This window comes from Drosophila kikkawai, chromosome X, assembly GCF_030179895.1.
Source record: "Drosophila kikkawai strain 14028-0561.14 chromosome X, DkikHiC1v2, whole genome shotgun sequence".
Classification (NCBI taxonomy): domain Eukaryota; kingdom Metazoa; phylum Arthropoda; class Insecta; order Diptera; family Drosophilidae; genus Drosophila; species Drosophila kikkawai.
Window position 1 is genome coordinate 29,567,261 of NC_091733.1, and position 25,320 is coordinate 29,592,580.

A 25,320-nucleotide genomic window follows, 5' to 3' on the forward strand; every position below is an offset into this window, starting at 1 on the left:
TGGATGCTCTCCGGCAAGTGCTGCCATTGGCCTCGACACCATCACCATATATATCAAGTCCAACGGTGTCATCCGATATCCCTGGTTCCGCTGTAACTGATATGGCCAACTTCCTCCAACAGAGTCTTTCTCTTGGTTGCGCAATCGGAGCTTCCTCTGCTTTGACTATACTTTTAAATCCAGTTTTCCCTGATATTTTATTCAATTTAAAATCGAAAATGTAGCTTTTAAATTATTATAAAAATATTTATATATATTTTTTGGTATAATTGAAATTATGTATTTAATTTTCTTTTATTTTTATTTGGTGATTAAATGATTTTTTTCGATGTTGCAATGTCGGCAAAGTCGTGTGCCTTTTAAAGCGTTCAACAATCCATGTAACCGAGCCGAAGTTGTAGCCACAAGAGTGGGGGGGAGTGTGTCTCCATCATCATCACCCAACTCTCGCCCTTCGAACGCAACATTTTCCACTTGAGGAAATTCCCAGACTACCTACCTGTCCGAACCAAGGCGAGAGGGTAAGCCAGTTTTCCCTGGGAGATTAGGCATTTTATTATATTATTAAAAATATTACAAATATTATTAAAAATATTATTTAAAATATTAATAAATATATTATTAAAAAAATAATTAAAAATACTATTACAAAATATTATTAAAAATATTATTAAAAATATTCTTTAATATTATAAAGAGCTTATAAAAATCAAGCTGTATTACTTTTCAATAATTTTTTAAATATCTTTTAAAATCTATAAAAAATACATATAAATTAAAGAATATTTTTCTAAAATAAATACTACTTGTTAATGTTTTGTTGTTTAATATTTTCCATTTTAATATATCAAACTAAGTATATAAAATATTTTAAATTAAACTTATACTCTCTATAACAAATCTCCAAATAAAATTAACCAGGAAATCCAATCGCTGAAAAAACAAAACCAAACCAATTTAACTAAAACAAATAGGCCTCAAGTATATATATCATTAACTTAACTATATCAATTTAATGTTAAAAACTTAATTAAAGCCTAGGCTAAAATAATGCTCAAATATTTGCCCGTTAAATTGCTTTGCATAGACCTTAAAAACTTACGATTTAAATGCAGGCACCACAATCATCAAAATCAGATATTACAGGGCCCGGCTAAGAGAGAGAGAGACTTCCGTGCCAAAAAAATGAAAGTGGCAGTAGCAGCAGCCACCAATCAGGCACACAAAACAGCTGCCCTCAGACAAAATGGACAGCTTTGGCGTCAAGGCGTTGGGCTTGATCAGCGGCAGGGCAACATTTCAATTCCGATGACTCGCGACTTGATCGCAAAAAACGGAGCCATGAACATGACGGATAATGGTGCCAAAAAGTCGGCCTGCCAAATGCAATATTTATTTTTGTTTTTAGCCATGGGCTTCCTGCTGTCGCTTGGCAGCTGCAATGAAAGTTGCAACAAGCCCTCTGGCCAGATGCCAAATGCATATTATCGTGTGGGAGTTGCTATTGTTTTTTATTTTGTTTTTGTAATATTTTTTAATGCTTCTTGAATGGTTTGCTTATTTGTTTTACCTTCACTCCAAAAGGAACTTGAATGGAACTCAAATGGAACTTGAATGAAACTCCAATGAAACTCCAATGAAACTCCAAAGAAACTCCAATGAAACTCCAAGGAAACTCCAATGAAACTCCAATGAAACTCCAATGAAACTCCAATGAAACTCCAGTGAAACTCCAAATGGAACTCTACTGAAACTCCTAAGAAACTCCAAAGAAACTCCAATGAAACTCCAATGAAACTCCAAAGAAACTCCAATGAAACTCCAATGAAACTCCAGTGAAACTCCAAATGGAACTCTACTGAAACTCCTAAGAAACTCCAAAGAAACTCCAATGAAACTCCAATGAAACTCCAATAAAACTCCAATGAAACTCCAATGAAACTCCAATGAAACTCCAATGAAACTCCAATGAAACTCCAATGAAACTCCAATGAAACTCCAATGAAACTCCAATGAAACTCCAATGAAACTCCAATGAAACTTCGAAGAAACTCCAACAAAACTCCAAAGAAAGCTCCAATCAAACTTTAATCAACCTCCAATAAAACTCTAACAAAACTCCAATGAAACTCCATTGAAACTAGCTTAAATCTCTTTAAAATCTCTTTGGTTTCCCTCTTTACTGTTCAGCGGAAGCCGTAGCCAGAACTCCATTCAGATGTTGTCTTTAATTTGGGCCTCTAATCGCTTCTCAAGTATGAGAAAATTACAAACAAATTCTCGCAATTATCCAACGAAAATCAGCGTAATCAAATTAGCCATGCTCTTAAATAAATTAAATTAACCCAAGGTTGTTTATGCGGCTTCCCGTTTTTATATGACATCATTTGTTTTGTTTTTTTGTGGCTTAATTGTTAAAAATAAGCATAGTTTGTCTTGGTTTAGTTTAAATAACAATAGGCGGGTCTTGGGCCGTGACTTTGTCTAACATTTATTAATATTTAAACCATGGGAGAAATACTTTTAAGTCTCTTTGTTAATTTATAATTAATTTTATATGGGTTTATTTTACTTTTTGAGGTATTCTTAGACTTTGTTTTAAATTTAGAACATTTTTAAGACATTTTTAGGCTTTGTTTTCTATTCACAAAATTAATTAAATATTTAATAATTATTTTAAAGGTATTTTTAGAATTTATTTTGTATAAAGACATTTTAAAATAAAATGTTTAATATTTATTTAGGCTTGTTTTTGTACTACGCAAATATTTAATATTTGTTTAAATGTATTTTTAGGTTTTGTTTTGTATTAAAAAATATTTCTTAAATATTATTAATAAGGTAGTAATCATTATAACAAACCCATTTTATTAAAATAAAGTAAACAAATTTCTTAAGTCATTTTATATTCACCAAATTATATTTTATTAAATATATAAAAGTATAAAAAAAAATGTTGTCTGTACAATATTTAGCTTCAAAATTTCACTTCAAACTAAAGGCTTTTCCTGAAAAATGCCAATGCTGAAATTTATATATTTTAAAGATTTTTTTCTTTGAGTTTTTTCCTTTTTAGATTCTTTTTTATAGATTTTTCCTCACTCTCAACTTGAGATCTTATGGCGGATGAGGGAGCTTCAAGGAGAATCCAGGGGAAAGGGGGGATATTTAGTAGTAAGGAGCCTGGAACTCCCTGCTGGGATGGTTGATTCCATTTTGGGAGGCAGGAGAGGAGGAAAGGGAAGAAGGAGAGGAGGAGTGAGAGCCAGGAGAAGAGGAAAGCGAACCAGGAGAAGAGGAGAGCGAACCAGGAGAGGAGGAATGAGAGCCAGGCGAAGACTGTGCATAGGCACTCACTGAGTACTGACGATTTCCACCCAATGGGGAGTACGAGGAGGAGGAGGAGGAGGGTCCACCTGGCTGCGGCCACTCCCTGTGGGTGCTGTGTGTCGAGGGCAGCTGATAGGAATGCGATTGCATTTGCAAAAAGTCCTTGCCGGAAGAGGAGGAGGCAGCTCCTCCGCCCAACTGCTCCTCATGACGCTGATTAATCGGCGAGGCAAAGGTATGCTTGCGATAGGCCGACGGCAAACCTTGGCTCAGCAGGCGACTGTCTTGGGCATCCAGGCCTATGAAACGATCATGCTCCGCATCACTGGACAGCGTATAAGAGGGCACGAGCTTAACATCCCCGCCTGGCTTGGCAAAGGTCTTCTGGCTGCTGGCATGCGCCTCAGCCGTGGGCAGCTTCTCCAGTTCGTGCTCGCGAATGGGATGCCACAGGCTGTCACTAAACTGGTGTTGATTTTGGTAGGATCCAGGCCAGGCTTCACTATGCTCACGATGGGAGTTCCAGTTTTCTGAGGCTCCTAGGCCACCTTGACTTCCTGCCTGGCGATGGCTGGTGGCTGGTCCACGCTCTGAGTTATAGGACTCTGAGTTTCCTAGCTGCTGCCAGGATTCACCACGTTGAGGGGTGTGCTCATTGTGGCCACGATTGGAGTTCCAGGAGTCTCCTGGCTGCTGTCCACGATTAGAGTTCCAGGAATCTCCTGGCTGCTGACCACGATTGGAGTTCCAGGAGTCTGCTGGCTGCTGTCCATGATTGGAGTTCCAGGAGTCTCCCGGCTGCTGACCACGATTGGAGTTCCAGGAGTCTCCTGGCTGCTGACCACGATTAAAGTTCCAGGAGTCGGCTCCTCCTTCAAGACCTCCCTGATTTCCTTGCTGCCAGGATTCAACCCGCTGCTGCAAGTATTCATTTTGCTGCTGGTGAGCACCTTGTCCACGGTTGGAGTTCCAGGATTCGGAACCTATTGGGCCTCCAAGACCTCCTAGGCCTCCTGGACCTCCATGACCTCCTAGGCCTCCTGGACCTTGCTGGTGATGATTCTGCTGCTGGCCAAGATCCTGTTGCTGCTGCTGCTGGTCATTGTGGTGATACTGCTGCTGCTGGTGACCCTCCTGATGATGGCCTACAGAATGGTGAGGCTGAGATTGCTGGTGACCTTGGCTCTGGTGAAGAGAACCCTCTGGATGTGGCTGATAGCCAGAGATCTGGTTGAGGTGATGGTGTCCTTGAAGGTGTGGCTGGGGGTAAGCCAGACCCTGCTGCTGGTGTTGCTGCTGCTGGTTACCCTGGTGATCCTGCTGCTGCTGCTGCTGTGAGAAGGCAGACTGCCAGGAGTTTTCCTCCTGCTGCTCCTGATGCCGCTGTCCCTCATAGTATTCCTTGTTAAAAGGACCATTAAAGTCCTGCGGATGATGCTGCGTCTCCTCTGCTGGCAAATACTTGTGGGCAGGACCATTATAGCGATAGCCATTCCGATTATTATTGCCCAACTGCTGGGAACCACCACCAGTCACCACCACGGCCTGAATGGAGGACAAGCCCAGCAAACTGGCCAAGAGGAAAATCTAAAAAAATCAAATAATTAATAAAAAATAAATAATGAACCCAGAAAAGCTGGTATCCCTTACCTGGACACCTCTGTGCTTCATCTTTTGGCTGATTGTGTGCGCTGAGTGCTGAATGAGCAGTGGCTGGCTTCGGGCCGAAACAAATACGTTTTATAGCCGCCACCTGCACCACCAACCCATCTATATATGATCTTGAATAATCTGTGGGTCTGTGCGTGAGCGTTGCTTGAATTTGAGCCACAAAAAAATATAATACACAAAATAGACCACTAGCAAATCGTTCGAGTCTCACGTAATTTACATCAGATTCTTCTAGTCATATCTTTACCTCTTTGTTTGGGTTTTTATTATTAATTATAAATAATATCTGGCAGCAGAACTAAGCTTTAAAAAGTTTCTTACATTTTTGGGTTTTTTCTTTGGCGGCACTTTTACTTTGACTTACACAATTCCCCGAGGCTGAATCTCTGCTTCGAGTGGGCGGCGTTGGGTGCCTCATAATTGAACGCCAAAAATATTTAATTATATCACGTACATATATTTTATACATATAATACATTTATGTACAAAAAAAATCACAATGAAAGCGAAGCTTGAAGCAAAACAAAAAGTGAAAATTAACAAAAAAATGAATCATAAAGCATGGGCAGCACTTTGCTGACTTGGTATTTTCGCGGTTTTGCCGATATTTTGAATATTTATATTTTATTTTAAGCTATCGATATCGATTTTTAATTATTTTTGTTTTTATTAAATTATTGAAACAATTTTAATAATATTTTTAAATTCATTTACATTTTATTTATTTTTAAATAATTTTTTAAATAACAGAAATAATTTCTTACTCATTTTAGATATTTTTTTAAATATTTAAATATTTTCCTACCTTTCTTAAATATTATTTTAAATATTTTCTTGCCTTTTTACTCGTCACTAAAATTATAAATAATTTCTTAGCTACTTTCGGTAATTTTTTGAATAATTTATATATATTCTTACCTCTTTTAAATAATTTGTTTAATACTTAAATATTTTTTTACCTCTTTTAAATATTTTTTTAAATAACTTCAATATTTTCTTTCTCATTTTAGATAATTTTTTAAATATCTAAATATTTTCCTACATTTTTAAAATAATATTTTAAATATTTTCTTGTCTTTTTTACTCGTTACTAAAATTATAAATAATTTCTTAGCTACTTTTTGAATAATTTAAATATATTCTTACCTCTTTTAAATAATTTGTTTAATACTTAAATATTTTTTTACCTCTTTTAAATAATTTTTTAAATAACTGAAATAATTTCACACTCAGTTTAGATAATTTTTTAAATATTTAAATATTTTCCTACATTTTTAAAATAATATTTTAAATATTTTCTTGTCTTTTTTACTCGTTACTAAAATTCTAAATAATATCTTACCCGCTTTAGATAATTTTGAAAATAATTTAAATATATTCTTACCCGTTTTAGATAATTTTTAAAATAATTTTTGAAATTCCTTACCTTTTATAAGTAATTTTTTAAATAACTTTAATATTTTCTTACCTTTTTTTACTCTTTTCTAAATTCAATTAAAAATTATTTTAATTAATATCTGTACTTCTTTTATATTTCATTTATTTATTCGCTTTTTTTTCTACATACACAATAAATAATCGCACTTAGACTTAGTTACTAGCAACACAACAACATAAAAAAAAAAAAATGTAATAACAATAACAATAGCATGTACAATCGAACCAAGCACGAAACTCTGGCCTAAAATCAGCTACAAGGAGGGGGAGGGGGTTAATTAGGGTTAATTAATGTAATTAGTTGGCTTTAATTAGAGGCTACTACTTGGGCGGCGGCCTCAGGGCCAGACTGGCCTCCAGATCCTTGACTTCCGAGGCTCTAAGCTGCTTCTTGATGGCCTCCTGCCGGGGATGGGCACCATTGCCACGCTTGCCCCGCTTGCCCGGTGGGGAGGCCACACCCACACTCACACCCTGACCCTGACCCTGACCCACACCCCTCGAACCACCCTTGTACGTGTGCTGGTAGCCATAACCCTCGGGATTATTATTGAACTTGGGACTGTAGCTATCGTAATCCAGACTCTGATGCTTCACCGGATGCTGGGCATGGATGTGGGAGTGACTGGAGTGCTGCTGGCTGTGACCATGATGACCTTGGGCCTGGGCCAGGGCATGGGCATTGGCCAGACGCAGGCCCGAGGTGTCCAGCCAAGAGTCATGGTCATGCGAGTGTTCGTGCTCCTCCAGGGGTTCCTTCTTCACCACATGATAATGATGATAGGGCTGCTGCTGCTGAGCATGATGATGATGGTGATGATGCTGCTGCTGCTGGTGCTGATAGTTATCCTCGTTCTCCATTTCTGTGGCTTCCGGTTCTGCAAAATAACCCGAATAACCCTTGTAATCCTGATGCAGATGCTCTCCTGATGTGGCCTTTAGCTTGTGGCGTTGATACTCATGCAAAGCCGCCGCCGCTGCTGCTGCCTCTTTGCTCTTGTAGGGCAAGGAGTTGATGTCATGATAAATCTCCGAATTGAAATACAACTTGTGCGGAGACTTGCCCCTCTCCAAATCCTCTCGAGAGGAGTCACGTTCACGTTCAACCCTCTCGGGAGTGGGCACCACATGCGATAGATCAAACTCTTCGATGTTTTTCAAGGCGGCGCCATGATCAAAATGCTCGGCACTCTTGAGGGGCAGGGTATAGGGCTTCGATACCGTCTTTACAGTGGCCGTTTGTAGAGGAGCCCGCGTCTTGATCTTGTATATAAACTCCACATTGGGTGATAGCTCATCTACAGGAAGATCGGGTGCCTGGTAGGCAGTCTCTGTCTCGGATTGAAAGTGCTGTTGCTGGGTGAGGAGTGCTGGCTTCTGACTGGAACTTCTCACCTTGCCTTGGTACACCTGATGATGATGGATCTGCTGCTGCTGCTTGGCCTGCTGCTGCTGCTGCTGCTGCTGTGGCACTGCAGACACTGTATACTTGGGTCGCATAGTGCTGCTGCTATACCGCTTATCCTCCAAGGATGATGAGCTCCCCACTTGGGTTTTATAGTAGCTTTTGGTTACGGTGGAGGCCTGAGGCAGTGGCGGTGGCCCCGGTGTCACTGGCTCTTGAGGTGTGCTTAGAATTTTACCCTCCGCCTCCAGCTCTTTCATGTACTTGATCACAGACTTTTCAATCTGTTTCATTATCTCGGATTTGGGTATCTCCGTGGAGGCGGATACCCTTACCTTTTCCTCAGCCTCGGCTTCGAGATTTCTATAAGGATACTGGTTATAGCTGGCGCTGCTATGGTATTTGGGTCTATAGTGTCGTTCGATCTCCTCCTGAACGGGCAAGTGTCCTCGGTGGAGAGGCTCTGCTTCGGTTGAGGAGGAAGAGGAGCCCTCGTATATGTCGTAGCTTCTGGTCACAGGTTCTTTTTCGTAGACAGGAGCAGGTGCCAAGGCAGGAGGAGAACCATTTAAGGAGGAGGAACCCAAGGAGGAGGCGCCCAAGGAAGAGGAGCCCAAGGAGGAGGAGCCCAGTGAGGATGAGCCCAAGGAAGTGGCACCCAAGGAGGAGGAAGCTGTGGCGGAAGAGCTGAGAAGAAGAAGTTGCTGCTGCTGCTGTTGCTGTTGCTGCTGTAGATGTTGCCGCTGGTGTAGATGCTGCTGATGTTGCTGCTGCTGCTGTTGCTGCTTTTGCTGCTGCTGCAACTCCTTTCGTACCTCCAATTCCAATTGCTGCTCTCTTTCCCTTTCTCTTTCCCTTTCCCTCTGATCCATGTAGCTCCTTTGTGTGGAGGAGGAGGAGGTTATGGGCACCTGGCTGGCTGCCTTGAGATGGATCTGCACTGGTGGCTGATTGTAGGCCAACTTAATGGCATTGGCCACATATTCAGCCGCCGATTGAGAGTCCTCCAGGTGGACAGAGGCACCTGAACCTTGTCCCGAAGCCGCTGTGGTGGTGCTTAGCAAGAGTTTGGGGTGTGATTCTTGCTCGGGTCGCACCAGGTTGAGCTCCACATGGCCGTAGTTGTAATCTGGGAAAGGGGTTTTAAAAAAATTAATATGGTTTTAAGGAAGTTTAAGAAATTTTTTATATATTTTTTTTAAGTAGAAAAAGAGTATGGTTTATTTTTTTAAATTATAGAATTAAATCAGCCTTGTTTACTTTATATTTATGACTATATTTGCATACTTTTGGGCTTTATTATTTATTATTATTTTATTTATTATAATTTTTTCTATTTGCTTAATTTATATTATATATTTATTTATATATTTTTTTTGAATATAACTCACCTTTACTAGGCCCCTCTTTCGTTCTACTATGTATCACCGATCCTCGCCTGGGATAGCTTCTCTCATCTGAACCCCTGCGACTGGCCGCCAAAGCCAGCTGGTCGGGCACTGACTTGTCACCAGTGTCCTCCAGCGAGGTGAGACCAGCACCAGAACCTCCTGATGATCCTGACAAGCCAGAGCGACGTCGATTGTGACCCGAGGTGCCAGAGGTCACGGAAACGGCAGTGCACATCGAGGAGATCTTAGAAAAAGTGTTAAAAATTATTAAGTATTATTTGGAAAATGTATAAAAAATATATAAACATTTAAAAATATATATAAAAATATTAAAAATGAAAATTAAGCGGATATTAGAAAAACTTCTAACTTGGTATCCACTTCCAATGTCATTTGTTTGTTGACCTTTCCAATATCGTCCACAAGCCCAAAGAGAGTGTCAAATCTCTCTCTCTCTCTCTCTTCGCTCACATCTTCCCGTGTATTTCGCTATCCTTCATAATTCCGCTATGCTCTTTTCATTTCGCTCTCCCACACACATTGATCGGTCGAAAAACACGTGACTCCCACGAAAACGTGGGAAAAACGAGGAAAACAGTGCGGAAAAACGGGAAAAAGTCGTCCAATAGAAAAACTAACCCTCCGGAGGGATAGGAAACTGTTTTCTGCGCGAAAATCCGATTGAAAAACCGGGAAAATCTACGCTCGGACCTGCGTAGTCTTGACTGCCGGTTATTAGTATGCAAGTGTAAGTGAAATAGGATGAGTGAGCATGTGTTAGTGCTTTTTTTGTGTATAAATTAAATAAAAAACAAAACATAAATGATATTTTGACTACGAAGTACAGATTGCAAAATACAAAGTGAGTACCGAATCATACATTGCATATTCCTACAGCATTTAGTATATTTTTTGTTTGTCCCTCTGTTTTTATTCCTATTTGCATTTCATATATGTGTGTACGGCTCACACATATACATACATACATATATCATTTGCTCTGCTCTCTCCTTCGCTTTCTTTGCTTCGCTTTCTGTGTTCTACCGCCTTGTGGGTTTCTTGTTAGGCTTCGTGTTTCTGATTCTTGGAAACCTCTCTCTCTCGCAGAAGGTAGAGCGTAGAATACGATCCACATTTGTGGACTGGACATTTTTGGTGTCCTTTGGTTTGATTTCTTGGCTGTAAACTAAAACTGGACATATTTTTTCACAAATAAATTAACACAAATCTAAATTAAAAGTTTTAAGTAATTAATTTAAACAATTTTAAATATTAAATATTAAATTAAGAAGTGATATATATATTATAATATATCATGGGGGCGTGGCCTGTCAATCGATGCTAAGTGCCGCCTGGCTCCTTGGCCTGGTCTTTGCCTGTTATATATATATATATATATATATATATATTTCTTTTTTTTGTTGTTGTTCGCTTGAGGCCCACTTGGCAATTAAACTAATTAAACTTGGCCAATTCACTTTCGCTTCGGGGAGGCAAGGGGACTCTTGATTAATGTGGAGGCTGGGCGGAGGAGGGGCGTGCATCCATCCATCCACTGGAAAAACAGACAGCTCAATTTCTATATGATTGAGTCCGGCGCTCAGTTGGCCAAGTTCAATGGCCAAGTTCGTTGGCCAAAGAGGGAGGGCAATGAAACATCAGCATGAAAAATACTTGAGGCACGCAATTGTTGGCCATTACTGTTGTTGCCACTGCCAAATGGATCACGTTTAAAGCAACGATTAGCCAAGCCTCAAAAGACGAGTATGGGGATTCCCCCTTGAGATGATTTCCATGGATATGTATTCTTTGGTTTACAAAGGCCAGGGGTGTGGGGTTCTTATAAGTATACTTTTTGTGGCTATTTATTAATAATAAAAAAACTTGTTGTATTACTTATAAACTTTTTAATCTAGAAAAACAATAAAATAAAAATCTGATTTGTAGAAAATAAATCTAATAATTGCCTGAATATTCATAAAATGCGTATAAAAATGTTGTTAGGTATTTAGGTTATTTATTAAATTTTTAATTGTTAAAAAAAAACTTTTTAACTTAATTATAAAGTTTATAAAAAAGGAAACAAACAAATAACGATTTAAAACAAATTAAAAATTAAATCTGAAAAAACTAAAAAATAATTTTCTGAATTAAAAAACTATCTATAAAAAGTTAAATTTTAAAATAATATTTTAGAAATTTTTTAGACATTTTTTTAGGGTTTTTAAAGGCATTTTTAAAGACATTTTTAATGGTTTTTTATTGGTATTTATTTTTTGAGAAAAATTGTAAACGTTTCAATAGTATATTTATATAAAATATATTTTTTAAAATTTAAAACCAATTTTAAACCAAGAAAAATGTTCTGTAATATTTTAAACATTTTAAAAACAAATTTTGAAATTAAAAAACGTTTTTAAATCACCAAAAAATATATCCGAAATTATCCTAAATTCTTTTTGCTCTAAAGTCCGCACACTTTTAGTACACTTTCTTTTTTAAAATTAGAACAAAAAACTATAATTTTTTTCACTTCATAAGAACCACAATAAAAAAAAAATAAAGATAATCCAAGGGCAGCGGTAATCCTTCCTCCTTTAAAAATACTCACAACCAAGAGCAGCAGGCAGAGCCAAGGGAGTCCCGTAACTGATCGATAGAGCTGCAGGTGGTGGTGGTGGCTGGGCAGGTGGCGGTGCTGCCTCCTCCTGGAGGATGGAGGATCATGATGATGATAGGTTGGCGGCGCGTCGGACATGGTGGCGCGACAGAGACTCGACTCGGTTTGTTGGCGGCCAGCTGGCGAGGTGCGGCTTTTATAATGATGCGGATCGTTGCAGCGGAAAATTTATGCGAATGTGCAGAGCCAAAGAAAAGCAAGAAAAGTGCACAGCCACAGAGAGAGAGAGAGGAAGAGAGAGAGAACAGTAGAGAGAAAGAGAGCGGGGTGAGGGAGAAGAAAAACGCTTCACTTTCGATGACAATTCGAATCGTAATCGACGCACAACACGGCGTATGCGTGATAAGTTCGCCCATTATGAGCCACCGAGACGTACATACAACTGGTTTCTTTGGCTTCAGTTTCGGTTTGCCAGGCTGCCACTTTGATGGCCAATTAAGCCATAAGCCGCAGGTAAAGCCAAGACAATCCCAAACACAAACACAGTTCAATGAAATGAAATGTTTGCCGGATCCACACACAGCGAGCGAGGCCAAGGAGGTAACACGATCGTAATACCCGTAATTGACTTGTAAAATCCTTGCCACCAAAAGGCATTTATTGGGCTAAACGACAGGTGATAGAGCAGTCCCCTTCTGACTAAGCCACTGGGAGTGGAGTAGACTTGGGGAATGCGGCTAATAATTGTGGAAGCGGAAAAATGCATGACCCCCAGGGAGTTTATGTAATTTTTTATTTGGTTGATTTTTATGGAGTTTGAATATACAAATTGTTATGATTTTGCAAATATATTTCAAGTGGGTGAAGCCATAAATATTTGTGTGGCATAAAAATATAAACTTATTATGGCATTCCTTTCGAGTTTTTTTGAAGAAAAAATATTTTTAATATTTATTTTAGCTTAGTTTTTATTTATTGGAAGTTTTTTGGAATAAAAGAAAAGTTAAATCGGTTTTATTTTAATTTATAAAATATTTTAAATATTAATTTCATATATTTTATATTATTTTTTTATTTTATAAACATTTTAAAAATTATTTTTATGTATTTTATANTATTTATTATTTTATAAAATATTTTAAACATTAATTTTAATTAATTTAATTAGAAAAATAAGAAATTAAATAATAATAATAATAATCATTTGTAATTGTTTAAATTCCTTAATAGAATCTTGGGGTTTTTGTCTTTAAATTTAAACTAATATAAATAAAAAATTAAATTATTTTCTGCTATATTTTTTATATATTTTCAAATAAACTAAGTGTATGGTATTTTATGCATATATATTTATTATTATTATATTATTTAGAAATAATCCTATTATAAGTCAATGCATTCATGAAAGCAGGCAGCTTTAATTGATTAACATTTGTGACATAAAATAAACACATTAAAAATAAATAAAAAGACTTAAATATTTATTTAAATTCAATGCAAATCTCGATTAATCAGACTTGGTATTTTTCGGGGCATTTTCCACAACATAAAAAATAAAAATAATGAAGTAAATGGAAACCAAAAGTAGCTTCAAGATGGAATCAGTGGTTTTTGGCTCTCCTCTCCCAGTTGGCGGTTGGCTTCATGGTCACTGACTCAGTGCATAGTAATTAACAAGGAGCCAAGCATGGCCAAAAAATAAAATAAAATACAAATAAAACAACAACAACTAAAGTAAAAATAAAATAATAAATAAAAAATAATTCAAGATAATGTAATTTGCCGAGAGCCAAAAGAGATTTATGATGAAGCTGGTTGGAGTTTCTCTGATTTTAATTTCGATTTACGCAGAACCCCTAAAGGTGGGCGGTGGGCCAGCACAGATTATGGGGATTAAAGCATTTTTTTGGCTTATAGGTTGGGCGTATTCCCGTTGATTGGTTCGACTTGGCGTATACGTGATTGAATGGCCCACAGGGCGTATGATTTATATTTTAATATTCAGCAAGAGAAGCAAAGAAATGAAACTGAAACTGAAACTGAAACCAAAACACTTGCCACACTTAACAGCCAAAGCTAACGATAATGGCCGTAATAATAAAAGCAAAACAATTTTTGCAGCAGCAGCAAAAAGCTGGCAAAAGCGTTTCGGCCCCTCAGCATGTGTGAAGATCAACAACCTTGCCAACATTTCGAATGCGATATAGCCAAGTAGCGGCCTGCCAGTTACAGCGATTGCAATCCATGGCCCGTTAGGTGGCCAAAAAAAAGACGTAAAAATCTGTAAAAAACGGTAAGAGACTTCAACAGATCCAGCTGCCAGCCAGAGGAGCTCACACAGCTCGAGGAGTTGGAGTAGCAGCTGCTGCCGGGAGTAGCTACAGCAGAAGTCGTATGATACAGTGGTGCTATGGATTTTATTTCGGGTAAAAATGTTGATTAGATTCTGGGTTAATTAAAATTATTAATTTAAAATTTATTAAAATTTAAGGATGATTTTTAAGACTTAATTAGACTGAATTAAAAGGCAAAGTATATTCAAATATATTTTTAAAACCATAATAATAATATTAAAAATAGATTAAAATAGAGTATAATATTAAAAATTTAATATACTCTTATTAAAATAAATATAAGAATGATAAAAATGATAAAAATCCCAATTTAACTTTATTTTTTGTTGAATATTGAAATTAAATTTAAAAATAAGTAAAAAAAAAATGGGAAATTTATAATCAATAATAACTTAATATAACTAAAGAACACATAAAAAGCATAAATAGTATTAAAAACTATATAATAATATTATATTTTTATATTATGTTAAAATTAATTACATTAATGTTAAATTATAGTCCAAGTTCCCATTTGAAAATACCCTAAAATTCAATTATTATCTACCTTAAACCCACTTAACTCTAATCTTATAAAGCTTATATTTTATTCCAAAATTTTCCCCACTTTTCTCTGACTTTCTCCCACTGTAACATCAGTTGTAAAATGTTACGACTCGTCTCTTTGGCCCAGACTGCTGCTCTCCTTCCCTCAACGGCTTATTAATTTGTTGCTTCTCTCAGTGTTTTATGGTTCCATTGTTGGGGGCGAGATCATCGTTTAGATCATAATAAGGCCGGGACTTCAAACGGAACGGAAGTCAAATAATGAGATTCCGGACGGGGAAGAAGCCACACCAAAAACTTGGCAGGGTTTCTGTACAAAAAAACCGAGCAAAAACCGTGACAACAATGACAAGCAATTGCCGGACTTTCGATTATATATATGTATGTATATCTTTTCCCTTTAAAAAACAAGTGATATTTGGAACCCCGAGAGAGTGAAAGAGATCTCTGCGTAGATTGGAGGATCAAATAGCAACTAAAAACCACGGAAGTCTCTGTGGAAAGTGGAGACAGGCGCTGCCGCATTTCAAAATTATAGAAATTGGCACAACATTTACCAGACATTATTGCGGCAGGCTGATTATATGCTAATTGTTGGCCGCAGTAATGCCAGTATCTCAGTATGGCACCGAGTCTATCTATCTGGCATTTATTTTTTACGTAAAAAGTGGCATGTGGCAAGGAAGAGACTGCCGTCTTGCCATGTGAAAGCAAACTGCTGAGCTTTGGATTGCATTAGATCAATGGATTAGTTTTATTTAGTTGGATTAATAATATAATATTTAAAGTGGCAATATATATTTTTGTATATTTTATGAAAATATTAAATATAATTTTTTAAATAATAGTTAACGTTAAATTTCTTTGAAATAAATTATATAAAGGTAGCAATAGATCTTTTTCCATATTTATATTTAAAAAAATTAAGCGTTATAAATTTTTAAATAATTATTAAATATTATATTTTAAAAAATTAAGCATTATATATTTTTAAAGAATTTTTTAACAATAAATTTCTTTGTAAAATATAATTTTAAGGAAGCCTTAGATATTTTCCCATATATAGTATCAAAAATAAAACATGAACAATTATGTAACATTATATTATAAAATTTTGAACATTATAATTTTTTAAATAATTATTTAACATTAAATCTCTTTGTAAAATATAATTTAAAGGAAGCCTTGGATATTTTCCTATATATATTATAAAAAATTAAGCATTATACATTTTTAAACAATTTTTAAACATTAAATTTCCTCGAAATATATAATATAAAAATCAAAAGATCATCTTCCATAAATATTAACTACTTTAAAATTAAACATATAAATTTCAAACAAATTATTTAACATTAAATTTCTTCATAATAAACCGGCGGCAGCCCTGTGGGTCCATTTAAAGATGGTTTTGGCTCACATTGATACACCTGAGATCCCCCAGAACGCTTGAAATAAAACGCTGGCATGATCAATGGATCATCCGGATAATTGCCATTCAAAATCATTTGATTCAAAGCCAATTTGCAGTGCAGCACAAAAAGGGCAGTGGCACACAGGGCCACCAGGACGCTCGACGAGCACATCTCCAAGTTGACCGTATAAAAGTGTATATAGATGCCGGTCAGGTGCAGGATACCCAGAATTGAGGCATATACCGCTTCGTGTTTCATTTGCGGCTCCCCCAACAAAAAAGAAGCAATCACCGATGTCAGACATATAAGACTAAGGACATTATAGAAACCACAAAGCACCAGGATATTTGAATGTTGATGATCCTGGCAGCAGCGCCACACGAGGGGCCAGCAGCAGGCCAGAGTGAACAGCAATTCCAAGATCTTGAACACCAGCCACACTTGCTTTTTCAGCATTTTGGTTTGGATAATGTGTAGAAATTTGTTAAGTTTTATAAAAAATAAACTAAAAAAGGGACTTAGATATGGAAACAGAGACTAGTTATGGCAGAAACAGGCTGTCTAGGGGTTTAGAAAGCTGACAAAAAAGGCTATTCCTACTAGAGAAGGGAAGAAATGTAAAATTTAAGGGTAAAAATATATAGAATTAATGCTTAAATATGCGTAATTCAATTTAAAATCGATAAATATGAAAGTTTTTCCTGCCCTAATGGTCATACGAAGGTCTTAAAACTTTCAATTTTTACCTAAGTCAAAGACTTATCCAACAAAAGCTAAGTTTTTCCTCTATTAAAAGCAAATTTCCTCTTTGATTTTCCCCTCCAGCTGTGGCGTGTCAATCTTCAATTCAAACCTTTTGCTTACCTAAAAAATATTTCTGTTACTCTCAAGTTATGCTGGAAAATCAATAATATTTTTATTATATTTTTTTATGGGCTTCGTGCGTGACTTCCTTGAGTTGCCCAATAAAGAAAAGCACATTTTAATTTTAATATTAGTATTGTTTTTTTTTTTCATTTCATTTAATTGCATAAAAATACAGGTATAATGAGTAAGTTCAAGAAGCACATTTTTAATTACGGACTAAATATTGCACACATTGGATCAGCAGCACATTGTTTGGGTTAAACAATTATACAAAATAACACAAACAAACAAATAAAAACACGTACAAAATAAATGAAAAGCGAATGGAACCCTGTCCGAGCGTAGAAAAATGCAGAAAAACTATGCCTAAATTGTGGCATACTCTCGGGCTTTTCCCCCAAATGATTTCTCCCTAAGAGTATGCCTCGGACAGGCTTTTGAATGTGAGTGGAGGCTGGCTTTCAGCCAGGGAATAAATACTAATGGACGGGTTTTCAGGCACAAGAAGCAACCACAATTGTGTTAACAATAAGAGTTAGTCCAGGAATGGCATTCGCTTTGAAGACCACTGAGCTCAGGTATGGATTTTACTTTGTTTTCTAGAGATTTTGGGAATTTTAAAAATACATTTGGAGATTTAAAATCGCTTTAAAAAGGTGTCTAAAGGTATGCAACATTTTTTGTAATTTTTTTTTCTATGAAATCCTTCAAAGTTAAACAATTTTCAAAAGGAAAAAAGTAAAATGGAAATTTCATGAAGAAAATATGGATTTTTACCAGAACTAGCGAATTGAAACCGGATTGAAACGTGTCTAAAAGTATGCTATAGTTTTTTTTTGTAATTTTTAAAATATTAAATCCTTCTTTCCTTCTTTTTCTCTATGAAATCCTTCAAATTTACACAACTTCCAAACAGGAAAAAATTCACATTTCTTTCTAAATTTTTTCAAAAACTCAATAATCCATCCCTTAACTCAGTGTACCCTCTAGTCAGTCACCATTCCCTCATCTCCTTTAGAGGATCAGCCCTCCAGCAGCTGCGTCGTCTTATACTCCACAGCCGAACCCATTTCAGCGCCCAGCTTCTCCCTCACATACTCCCTGATCTGCTGCAGTCTCTTGTCCCCGGGATGCATTGCATCCGCCATCGCTGCTGGCGCTGGTGCAGGTGCTGGTGCTGGTCCTGGCTCTGCCTTGGCTGCCCTCTTACCCTGACGCATCTTCAGACCATGGCTATGCGAGTGGGCATGATAGTTAAAGGGACGCTCTCCCTCTGGCGGCGGTGGCGGCTCCAGGTCAGCTCCTGCCTCATGGGGCTCCTGTTCCGGCTCTGGCAAGTGCTGATGGTGATGATGCTGCTGCTGCTGCTGCTGTTGCTGCTGCTGCTGCTGATGGTATGGATAGGGGTTAAAGATGACCTTGGTGTGCGTGGGCCTGGGATTGTTCTCTGTGATGGGCAGACTGTGCTCTGGCTCGGGTTCCTGCTCAGGAGCCGATGGTGCCTCCGATTCTGGGACATAGATTGGCTGCTGCTGCTGCTGCTGCTGTTGATGCTGATGCTGATGGTGATGCTCTTCCGGCTCTGGCTGGGCCATGGCTATCAGGTAGAGTTGCGGCTGCTGCTGCAGATGCGATTGGGGCTGGGCATAGTAGAACTGTGTGGGCTGCTGGTACTCCATGGGAGCATAGTACTGCTGCTGAGGTTCATAGTGATGCTGTTGTGGCTGGTGGAGATGCAGCTGGAGTTGCTGCTGATGCTGCTGTTGCTGATGCTGCTGTTGATGGTGTCTTCCCTTGTAGCTCTGGTAGACATCATCTATCGGGGCATATTGCACTGGCGCAGGCGTGGGCGCCAACTGGTGGGCATAGCTGACATCCTGATGGTAGCTAGCCGGCTCTGGCTGTCCATATTGCTGGGGTTCTGGCACATGCTGTGGCTGCTGATGCTGCTGTTGCTGCTGCTGCTCTGCCTCCTGCAGCAGACTCAAATACTGAGCTGCCCGTATTTCCAAATACTGCTGAAGTAAAGTCTGCAAATGGGCGGCATATTTGGCGGGTCCTGGTATTCTCAATACAATCACTGGCTCCTGATAGCCACCACCCGACGGCTGATGGTGTCCTTGTCCTTGTACCTCGGCCTCATCTTGAGGCAAATCTATTTGCGGCTGCTCTGGAGCTGTGTGCTGTGGCTCATAGCTGGTTTGTGGCTTCAGTTCGTAGGAGTAGGAAGGCTCTATGGTCACGCTGGTCACTTCGTGCTCATGATGATGATGATGTTGTTGATGCTGGGGCTGCTGTGGCAACTCTTCCTGCTGGGGCTCCGCCTGCTCCTCGGGCAGGGGCGTGGGGTGGGCAAAGCCCGAGGGTATATCGTGCTGGGAGTAAGGATAAAACATGAACTTGGGCGGCGTATAATCATAGCCAGGATGCGAGTAGCCATAACTGTGGGGGAAGTCACAAATTGAAGGTTAATATTTGGGTCTTTCTCAGCTTTTCTTTACTCACCCCAAATCCCCTTCAATGGTCCTCTTGCTGTTCTTGCTGCCACCGCTGCTGGTGGAGTTGTCTCGCTCCACCTTGATCTTGATCTTGTCGCCATGCAGCTTGAACTGCTTGTCCAGTTCTTTGATAAACTCCAGATCATCGGCGGGCAGATTGCCAAAGGATTCGCTCAAGGCTGGAGCGGGAACAGGAGCAGAGGACTTTTTGCTGCTCCTGTTGCCTGTGGTCTTGACAATCTTGACACGCGGCTTGCTGGGCTTGGTGGTGGATGGAGAGCTGCTAATGCTACTGCTGCTGCTACTGATGCTGCTGGTTGAGAGTGGCGTCTTGGTGGGTCGCTTCTTCAGCGTGGTCACCTTCTTGGGAAAGCCACTGCCCTTGGAGCCGCTAGTCTCTGATGTGCTCAAGCCGCTGGCCAGGCACAGCAGAGCACTCAGGGTGCCCTGTAAAAGGGAAATTAGTTATTCATTAAATTGTATTTTTATTATTTATTAAATTATTATTATTTATTTATAGTATGTAAAATATGGCGCAGGGAATAAAGAAAATAATTAAATTAATATTAATAATATTAAATTAATATTGAAAAAATTAAATAATCAAATTAATAGTATTTTCCTTTAATAATATCAATAATTTTCTAATTTAATTACACCAAGGCAAGAAAATTTAATTAAAAAAAAAAAGTTTCTAGTGAAATGTTTGCTAGTCAAATGTTACTAAATAAATCTAAAAAAAAGTTTAGCAACATATCTTAGAGCTTTTCTGGTTTTAGTGTTTAAAAAATACAATTTTCCTATAAAAACTCCAATAAAAAATATTTAAAAAATACAATAAAAAAAGTTTATAGTGAAATGTTGTTAGACAAATGTTGCTAAATAAATCAAGAATAATGTTTGGCAACATATTTTAAAGCTGGCAACATATTTTAAATATATGTGCCTGCTTTTATTATTTTATAACCACAATTTTGCCATAAAAACTCCCAATAAAAATATAAAAAAAATACATAAACAATGAAAAAGCAACAAGTTCTGAACTCTGTGAACTCAATTTGCCTTTTGGTTGGACCATCAAGTTCATAGCTGCAATTTACCAAATCTCTTTTATTTATTTTTTCCTTTTGATATTTTAGCTTGGATTGTGCAAATCGTAGAGGCTTTTGTTTTGGCCCGATCTTTGTTCGGGCCTTTTGTTCAAGGTGAGAGGCAAAGACAAAATAAAGACTACAATAACAGCAACAAAAATTACAAATAACAAATGACAAACTGCACACACAAAGGCTGCTGTTGTTTGGTCTCGATTTCGCTCTCAATATCGATCGTAAACCAATCGATATTCGAACACACGAAGAAGAGGTTTCACATTTGACATTTCATCAAGCCAAGCCAAGTTGCTCTGCCATCTGTTTATATTTCTTCTTCTGCTGCTTTTGTTGTGTTGTAATTGAATCTTGCTGCGGTCGCGTTCGTGTCTTAAGTCTTTCGTTTGCCGCGTTTTGGAGTTTGTGTCTTGAGTCTTTCGATGGCAACAGATAAGCTAATAATGCGTCAAATCGGTGACGATTAACTGGGTGATAATTATTAGAGGGGCTGCAGGTTACTACAACTACTGATAATTCATTTAAGAACTAAACTAAAATTAAATTCAAAATAATATTAAAAATATAAAAATATATTCAAAAAAATTAAATAAATAAAATAAATTAAATTAGAATTATTTGTATAATAATTAATAATTAATAATTATACAATATAAAAAATAAAATAGAGGTAAAAATAAGAAATTAAAAAAAAAAATGGGTTTGTAAATAAGGAAATAAATAAGTAAATAAATAAATAAATAAGTTAAAATAAATAAATAGAAAAAAATGAGCTATTACATAAATAAAAATCTAAGAAAGTAAATTTAAAAATAAATAAAAAAAACAAATAAAGAATTTTTTATTTATATATTTTTTTAAATAAATACCATAATATTTAAATACAATTTCACCTAAATCAATGCATTTATAAACTTTTAAATGTCACTTTAGTAGTTATAAATTTCGCAATAATTAATCAAAAATCTAAAAAACGAATTTTCAATTAAAGTTTAATTATTTATATTTGTTTAACCATAAAAAAATAACTAAAGAATTAAATTAATTAATTTATAAATAAATTTCGCCCTAAATCTAAATTAAAAACAATTTTCTATTAAAATGTACTTATCTGTTTACTTTTTGTAATATTATTATATATTTTTTACTTGTTTATTTTTTGTTATCCCTATCATCTGCTTTGAAAATATATTGCAAGAGACAGCACTTTAATTATTGCAAAAGTAATTTGCATTAATTGATGCAATCGAAAGCATTCCACGCCTCTCTCCCAGCCATGTTTTCCAGTTGGCCAGCAATAAAAAATTCGCCTATCTGGCTGGATAGTTGCTTTTAATTGCATTTTGTCACTCAATTATCCAGGCGAGAGTGTGTGTGTGTGTGTTGTGTGTGTGTTACCCGAAACTGGGACAGTGTGTCAAGTCAAGTCGAGTCATTTTAATAGCTGCTGCCGCCTGGGTTGCTTATGTAGCAGTTTTTATTTGGGCCGTTAAGCAGGAAGACTTTTTCGGCAAACAACATTCAACCAACAAAAGGCTTACATTTCAGTGAATTTAATAGTGTTTTTTTGTTGTTGTTATTTTGTGTAAAATCTTAGCATTTGCTGGCTTTACATAAGCGACAAACCGTTGGATCTGTCTTTTTCGCATTGATTTATCTCTCCGCTGCTCTAACTATTTTCTGTAATAACTTAATTTAATTGCCAACGGGTTTGCCTTTCTCTTTTTTTGCAAAAGAATTTGCTGTGAAAAAAAGACTTTTTAGTGGGTGATACTTTCTCGGAAAAATCTGGTGAGGGGAAAACAAACAGAGGGAAATCACAGGGGAAAATCACGGCTAACGATCGTCACGCAACGCGTGCAAATTAGTCGGACTCGGTTTTGCGTTGCGTTTTTGTTTTGTTTTCTTTTTCAGTTTTTTTTTTTTGGTTATTGTTTCCCTCGTTTTGCTTTTAATGTTGCATCATCTGCAGCAGCAGCAGCAGCAGCCACATCAAAGCCAAGCACAACAATAAAATGTAAATTAGACAACTACAGATTATCCTGCCTGCCAGTGAACCCCTCCTCAAGCCTCCTCAAGCCCCCTCCACCACCTCCGCCTCCTGCTTATGGCGAGTGTAATAACTTTATGTAACCACATGAGCGGCGACCACAAAACGAGTTCTTCTGGCGTCGCTCGAGTTTTTTTTCAGCACTGCCATGAAAAGCAGGGGGAATTTTCTTTGAATAATTCATAAAGAATAAATGTAAAAAAATATAAATATGTATAAAAAATATAACAAATATATAAATAAATATACAAATAATATAAATAAATATAAATATATGTAAATTAAATATAAATAAATGGAAATAAATGTAAATAATATTTTTAAAAATATTTAAAATATACAAAAAAAAATAATAATAAAAAAATATAAATAAATGTAAAATATATAAAAAATATAAATATATATAAATAAATGTAAATTAAATAAAAGATCATAAATAAATGTATAATTAGCCAGGTCTGAAGACCTTTAAGAAATTTAATTAAAGTTTTTATTTTATTTTTAGTTAAACATTTTTTAGGGTGGCATTTATGATTTTATATTTCTTTAAAATCCTTCAAATATTTAAAATTAAACCTTAAAAATAGTTGAAATATTTTTAAAATTATTCATTTTATATTTAGAAACTTGATTTTAAATTCTATTTAGTTTTAAAAATTTTCAAGGGAATATTTTATGATTTTATATCCCATTAGAATCCTTGAAATAGTAAAATATATCAGTAAAAATAATTAAAATAATTTATAATTTATTAATTGTATTTTAGAAATATTTAAAAAAATTTTTAGAAAGCTTAGTAAAGCTTGAAAAAAATCTAAAATATTTACTGGATTCTATAAAGACGACTTTTTTCATTATTTTTTTATGTATATTATATGTTGTATATTTTATTATATTTATTTATAAAACTTAATTAATGTTTATTACATTTCTAGACAATCTCTTTTATTTTTAACAATTAAGAAAATTTTAAGATATGTTTTTTAAGTACTCAAAGATTCATTAAAATGTTTTTATATATTTATTTTTATTTTTACTTTAATCATTTGTTTATTTATTATTTTATTTTCTTTAATTATTTCTGTTATTTATTATTTATTTATTTATTATTATTATTTATTTTCTTTAATTATTTCGGTTATTTATTATTATTATTGTTTATTTTTTTTTATATATTTATGTATTAAGATATTTAGGCATTTTTTTATTTTTTAATATCATAATGCATTTTTTAATTTATTAAAATTACTCCAAATGGTTATGTTAGTTATTATTATTATTAATTAAACGCTTAAAAAATCTTCTTCTAGCTTTATAGAAGTTATTGTTATTATAAATATTTTTTCTTGACTTTTTTTTAAGGTTTTTCCTGATGTTTCGCACTAAATTTAAATGCCATTTTTGTTGAACAATTTACCACAAAAATTAAGCTAATTAAGTGTGAAAATGAAGCTTAAAATACACAAGGCTATTGCTTGGCAAAAACAATTAACTGATTGTCTACATTTTTAAACTATTTCCTTGATCTTTAAATATTTTTCAAGCTCATCTTGAATTATTATAAATAAACTAACCCCTATTAAATAGGCTATTAACGGCTCCTTCACTCTCTCAGTGTAGGCAATTTGCGTAAACGGATTGCTTGGTGGCTGGTGGCTGGTGGCTGGGACTTGGACCACGTTTGGGGGGTACTCAAGCCCGTCCAATTAGCGGGCGATAAGCGACTGACTGACCCAGCGGCACCCTCGGCACCATGATTGATGGACACGATGAAGGCAGATACGGATGTGGACATGGTCTTAGGGACAAGGGCAGTGTCAAAGCTATGGCAGGCGAAGCGAATAGGTCAAGATTGTATCTGGTATCTTGTATCTGTTAGATACTATCCACGGGAAGTTCATTGCATCCCCAGGTTGAGTGAACTGCAGCCACTTTCCCAGGTAACCAAGCCGGCTCTGCAACTGCGCCACCTGAATGCAAATCAATTTGTCAGCCGCCTAGCAACTTGTTTCCTTTTTTTTTCAGCTAGTTTTTGTTGTTTTTTTTTTTGCACTAAAAAAATTGCACAATTCGATGGGGGTGCGTCTGATCCCCGACTGATTTCCGGGTCCCAGATTATTGTGCAATCTCCCAGCCTCCTCCAGTTTACAGCCTCCCAGCAACCAGCTACCAGCTACCATTACTTACCAGTATCAAAGCCAGTCTCATGGTCGTTGCCGCAGGTTCTCACACAGTTTGTGTAACTTAATTTATTATTATTTATTACTTGGCTTGCACTTTAGTTCCGTTTAGTCTTGTTTTTTGTTTTTATTATTATTTTGGCACAACAAAAAAAGTATGGGTAAGGGGCCGCTTTTGTGGGGATTTCATATATATATATTATAGATTTATATATTTTTTTTTGTATAAGGAATTTCTCGTGGGGAATGCGATGCCAGCGTTCAAAAGTCGCGCCTCTTACTGCGGATGGCGCTGGCGATGATCACGGTTTTTATATGGCAGCCACAACAGCAGCCACAACGGCAGCAAACCACTTCGTCTTCGGGTTGCATCAAGAGCTGGATTCGCACTCGGATTCGGATCGCTGTGGGAATTATACACAGTGAAAAACAGAATCTATAAAACCAGAA

The 25,320-nt window shown here is 36.4% G+C and overlaps 3 protein-coding genes across 3 annotated transcripts; all 3 read right to left on the reverse strand.

Moving 5' to 3' along the window:
- Nucleotides 1-2,923: 2,923 nt before the first annotated feature.
- LOC108076014 (G-box-binding factor) lies at nucleotides 2,924-5,053 on the reverse strand. Its single transcript, XM_017168671.3, has 2 exons — nucleotides 4,981-5,053; nucleotides 2,924-4,917 (listed from the first exon to the last, which is right to left on the reverse strand). The coding sequence occupies exons 1-2, from the start codon at nucleotides 4,999-5,001 to the stop codon at nucleotides 3,169-3,171; spliced, it is 1,770 nt and encodes a 589-aa protein (XP_017024160.2). The 5' UTR covers nucleotides 5,002-5,053; the 3' UTR covers nucleotides 2,924-3,168.
- A 1,653-nt stretch (nucleotides 5,054-6,706) lies between these two features.
- LOC108075974 (alpha-protein kinase 1) lies at nucleotides 6,707-12,009 on the reverse strand. Its single transcript, XM_070288305.1, has 3 exons — nucleotides 11,846-12,009; nucleotides 9,235-9,478; nucleotides 6,707-8,972 (listed from the first exon to the last, which is right to left on the reverse strand). Exons 1-3 carry the CDS (start codon nucleotides 11,990-11,992, stop codon nucleotides 6,760-6,762), a joined length of 2,604 nt encoding a protein of 867 aa, XP_070144406.1. The 5' UTR covers nucleotides 11,993-12,009; the 3' UTR covers nucleotides 6,707-6,759.
- Nucleotides 12,010-18,005: 5,996 nt separating this feature from the next.
- LOC108075973 (putative mediator of RNA polymerase II transcription subunit 12) lies at nucleotides 18,006-24,992 on the reverse strand. Its single transcript, XM_041775081.2, has 3 exons — nucleotides 24,878-24,992; nucleotides 19,542-19,981; nucleotides 18,006-19,478 (listed from the first exon to the last, which is right to left on the reverse strand). Exons 1-3 carry the CDS (start codon nucleotides 24,896-24,898, stop codon nucleotides 18,059-18,061), a joined length of 1,881 nt encoding a protein of 626 aa, XP_041631015.1. The 5' UTR covers nucleotides 24,899-24,992; the 3' UTR covers nucleotides 18,006-18,058.
- Between the last annotated feature and the right edge of the window lie 328 nt (nucleotides 24,993-25,320).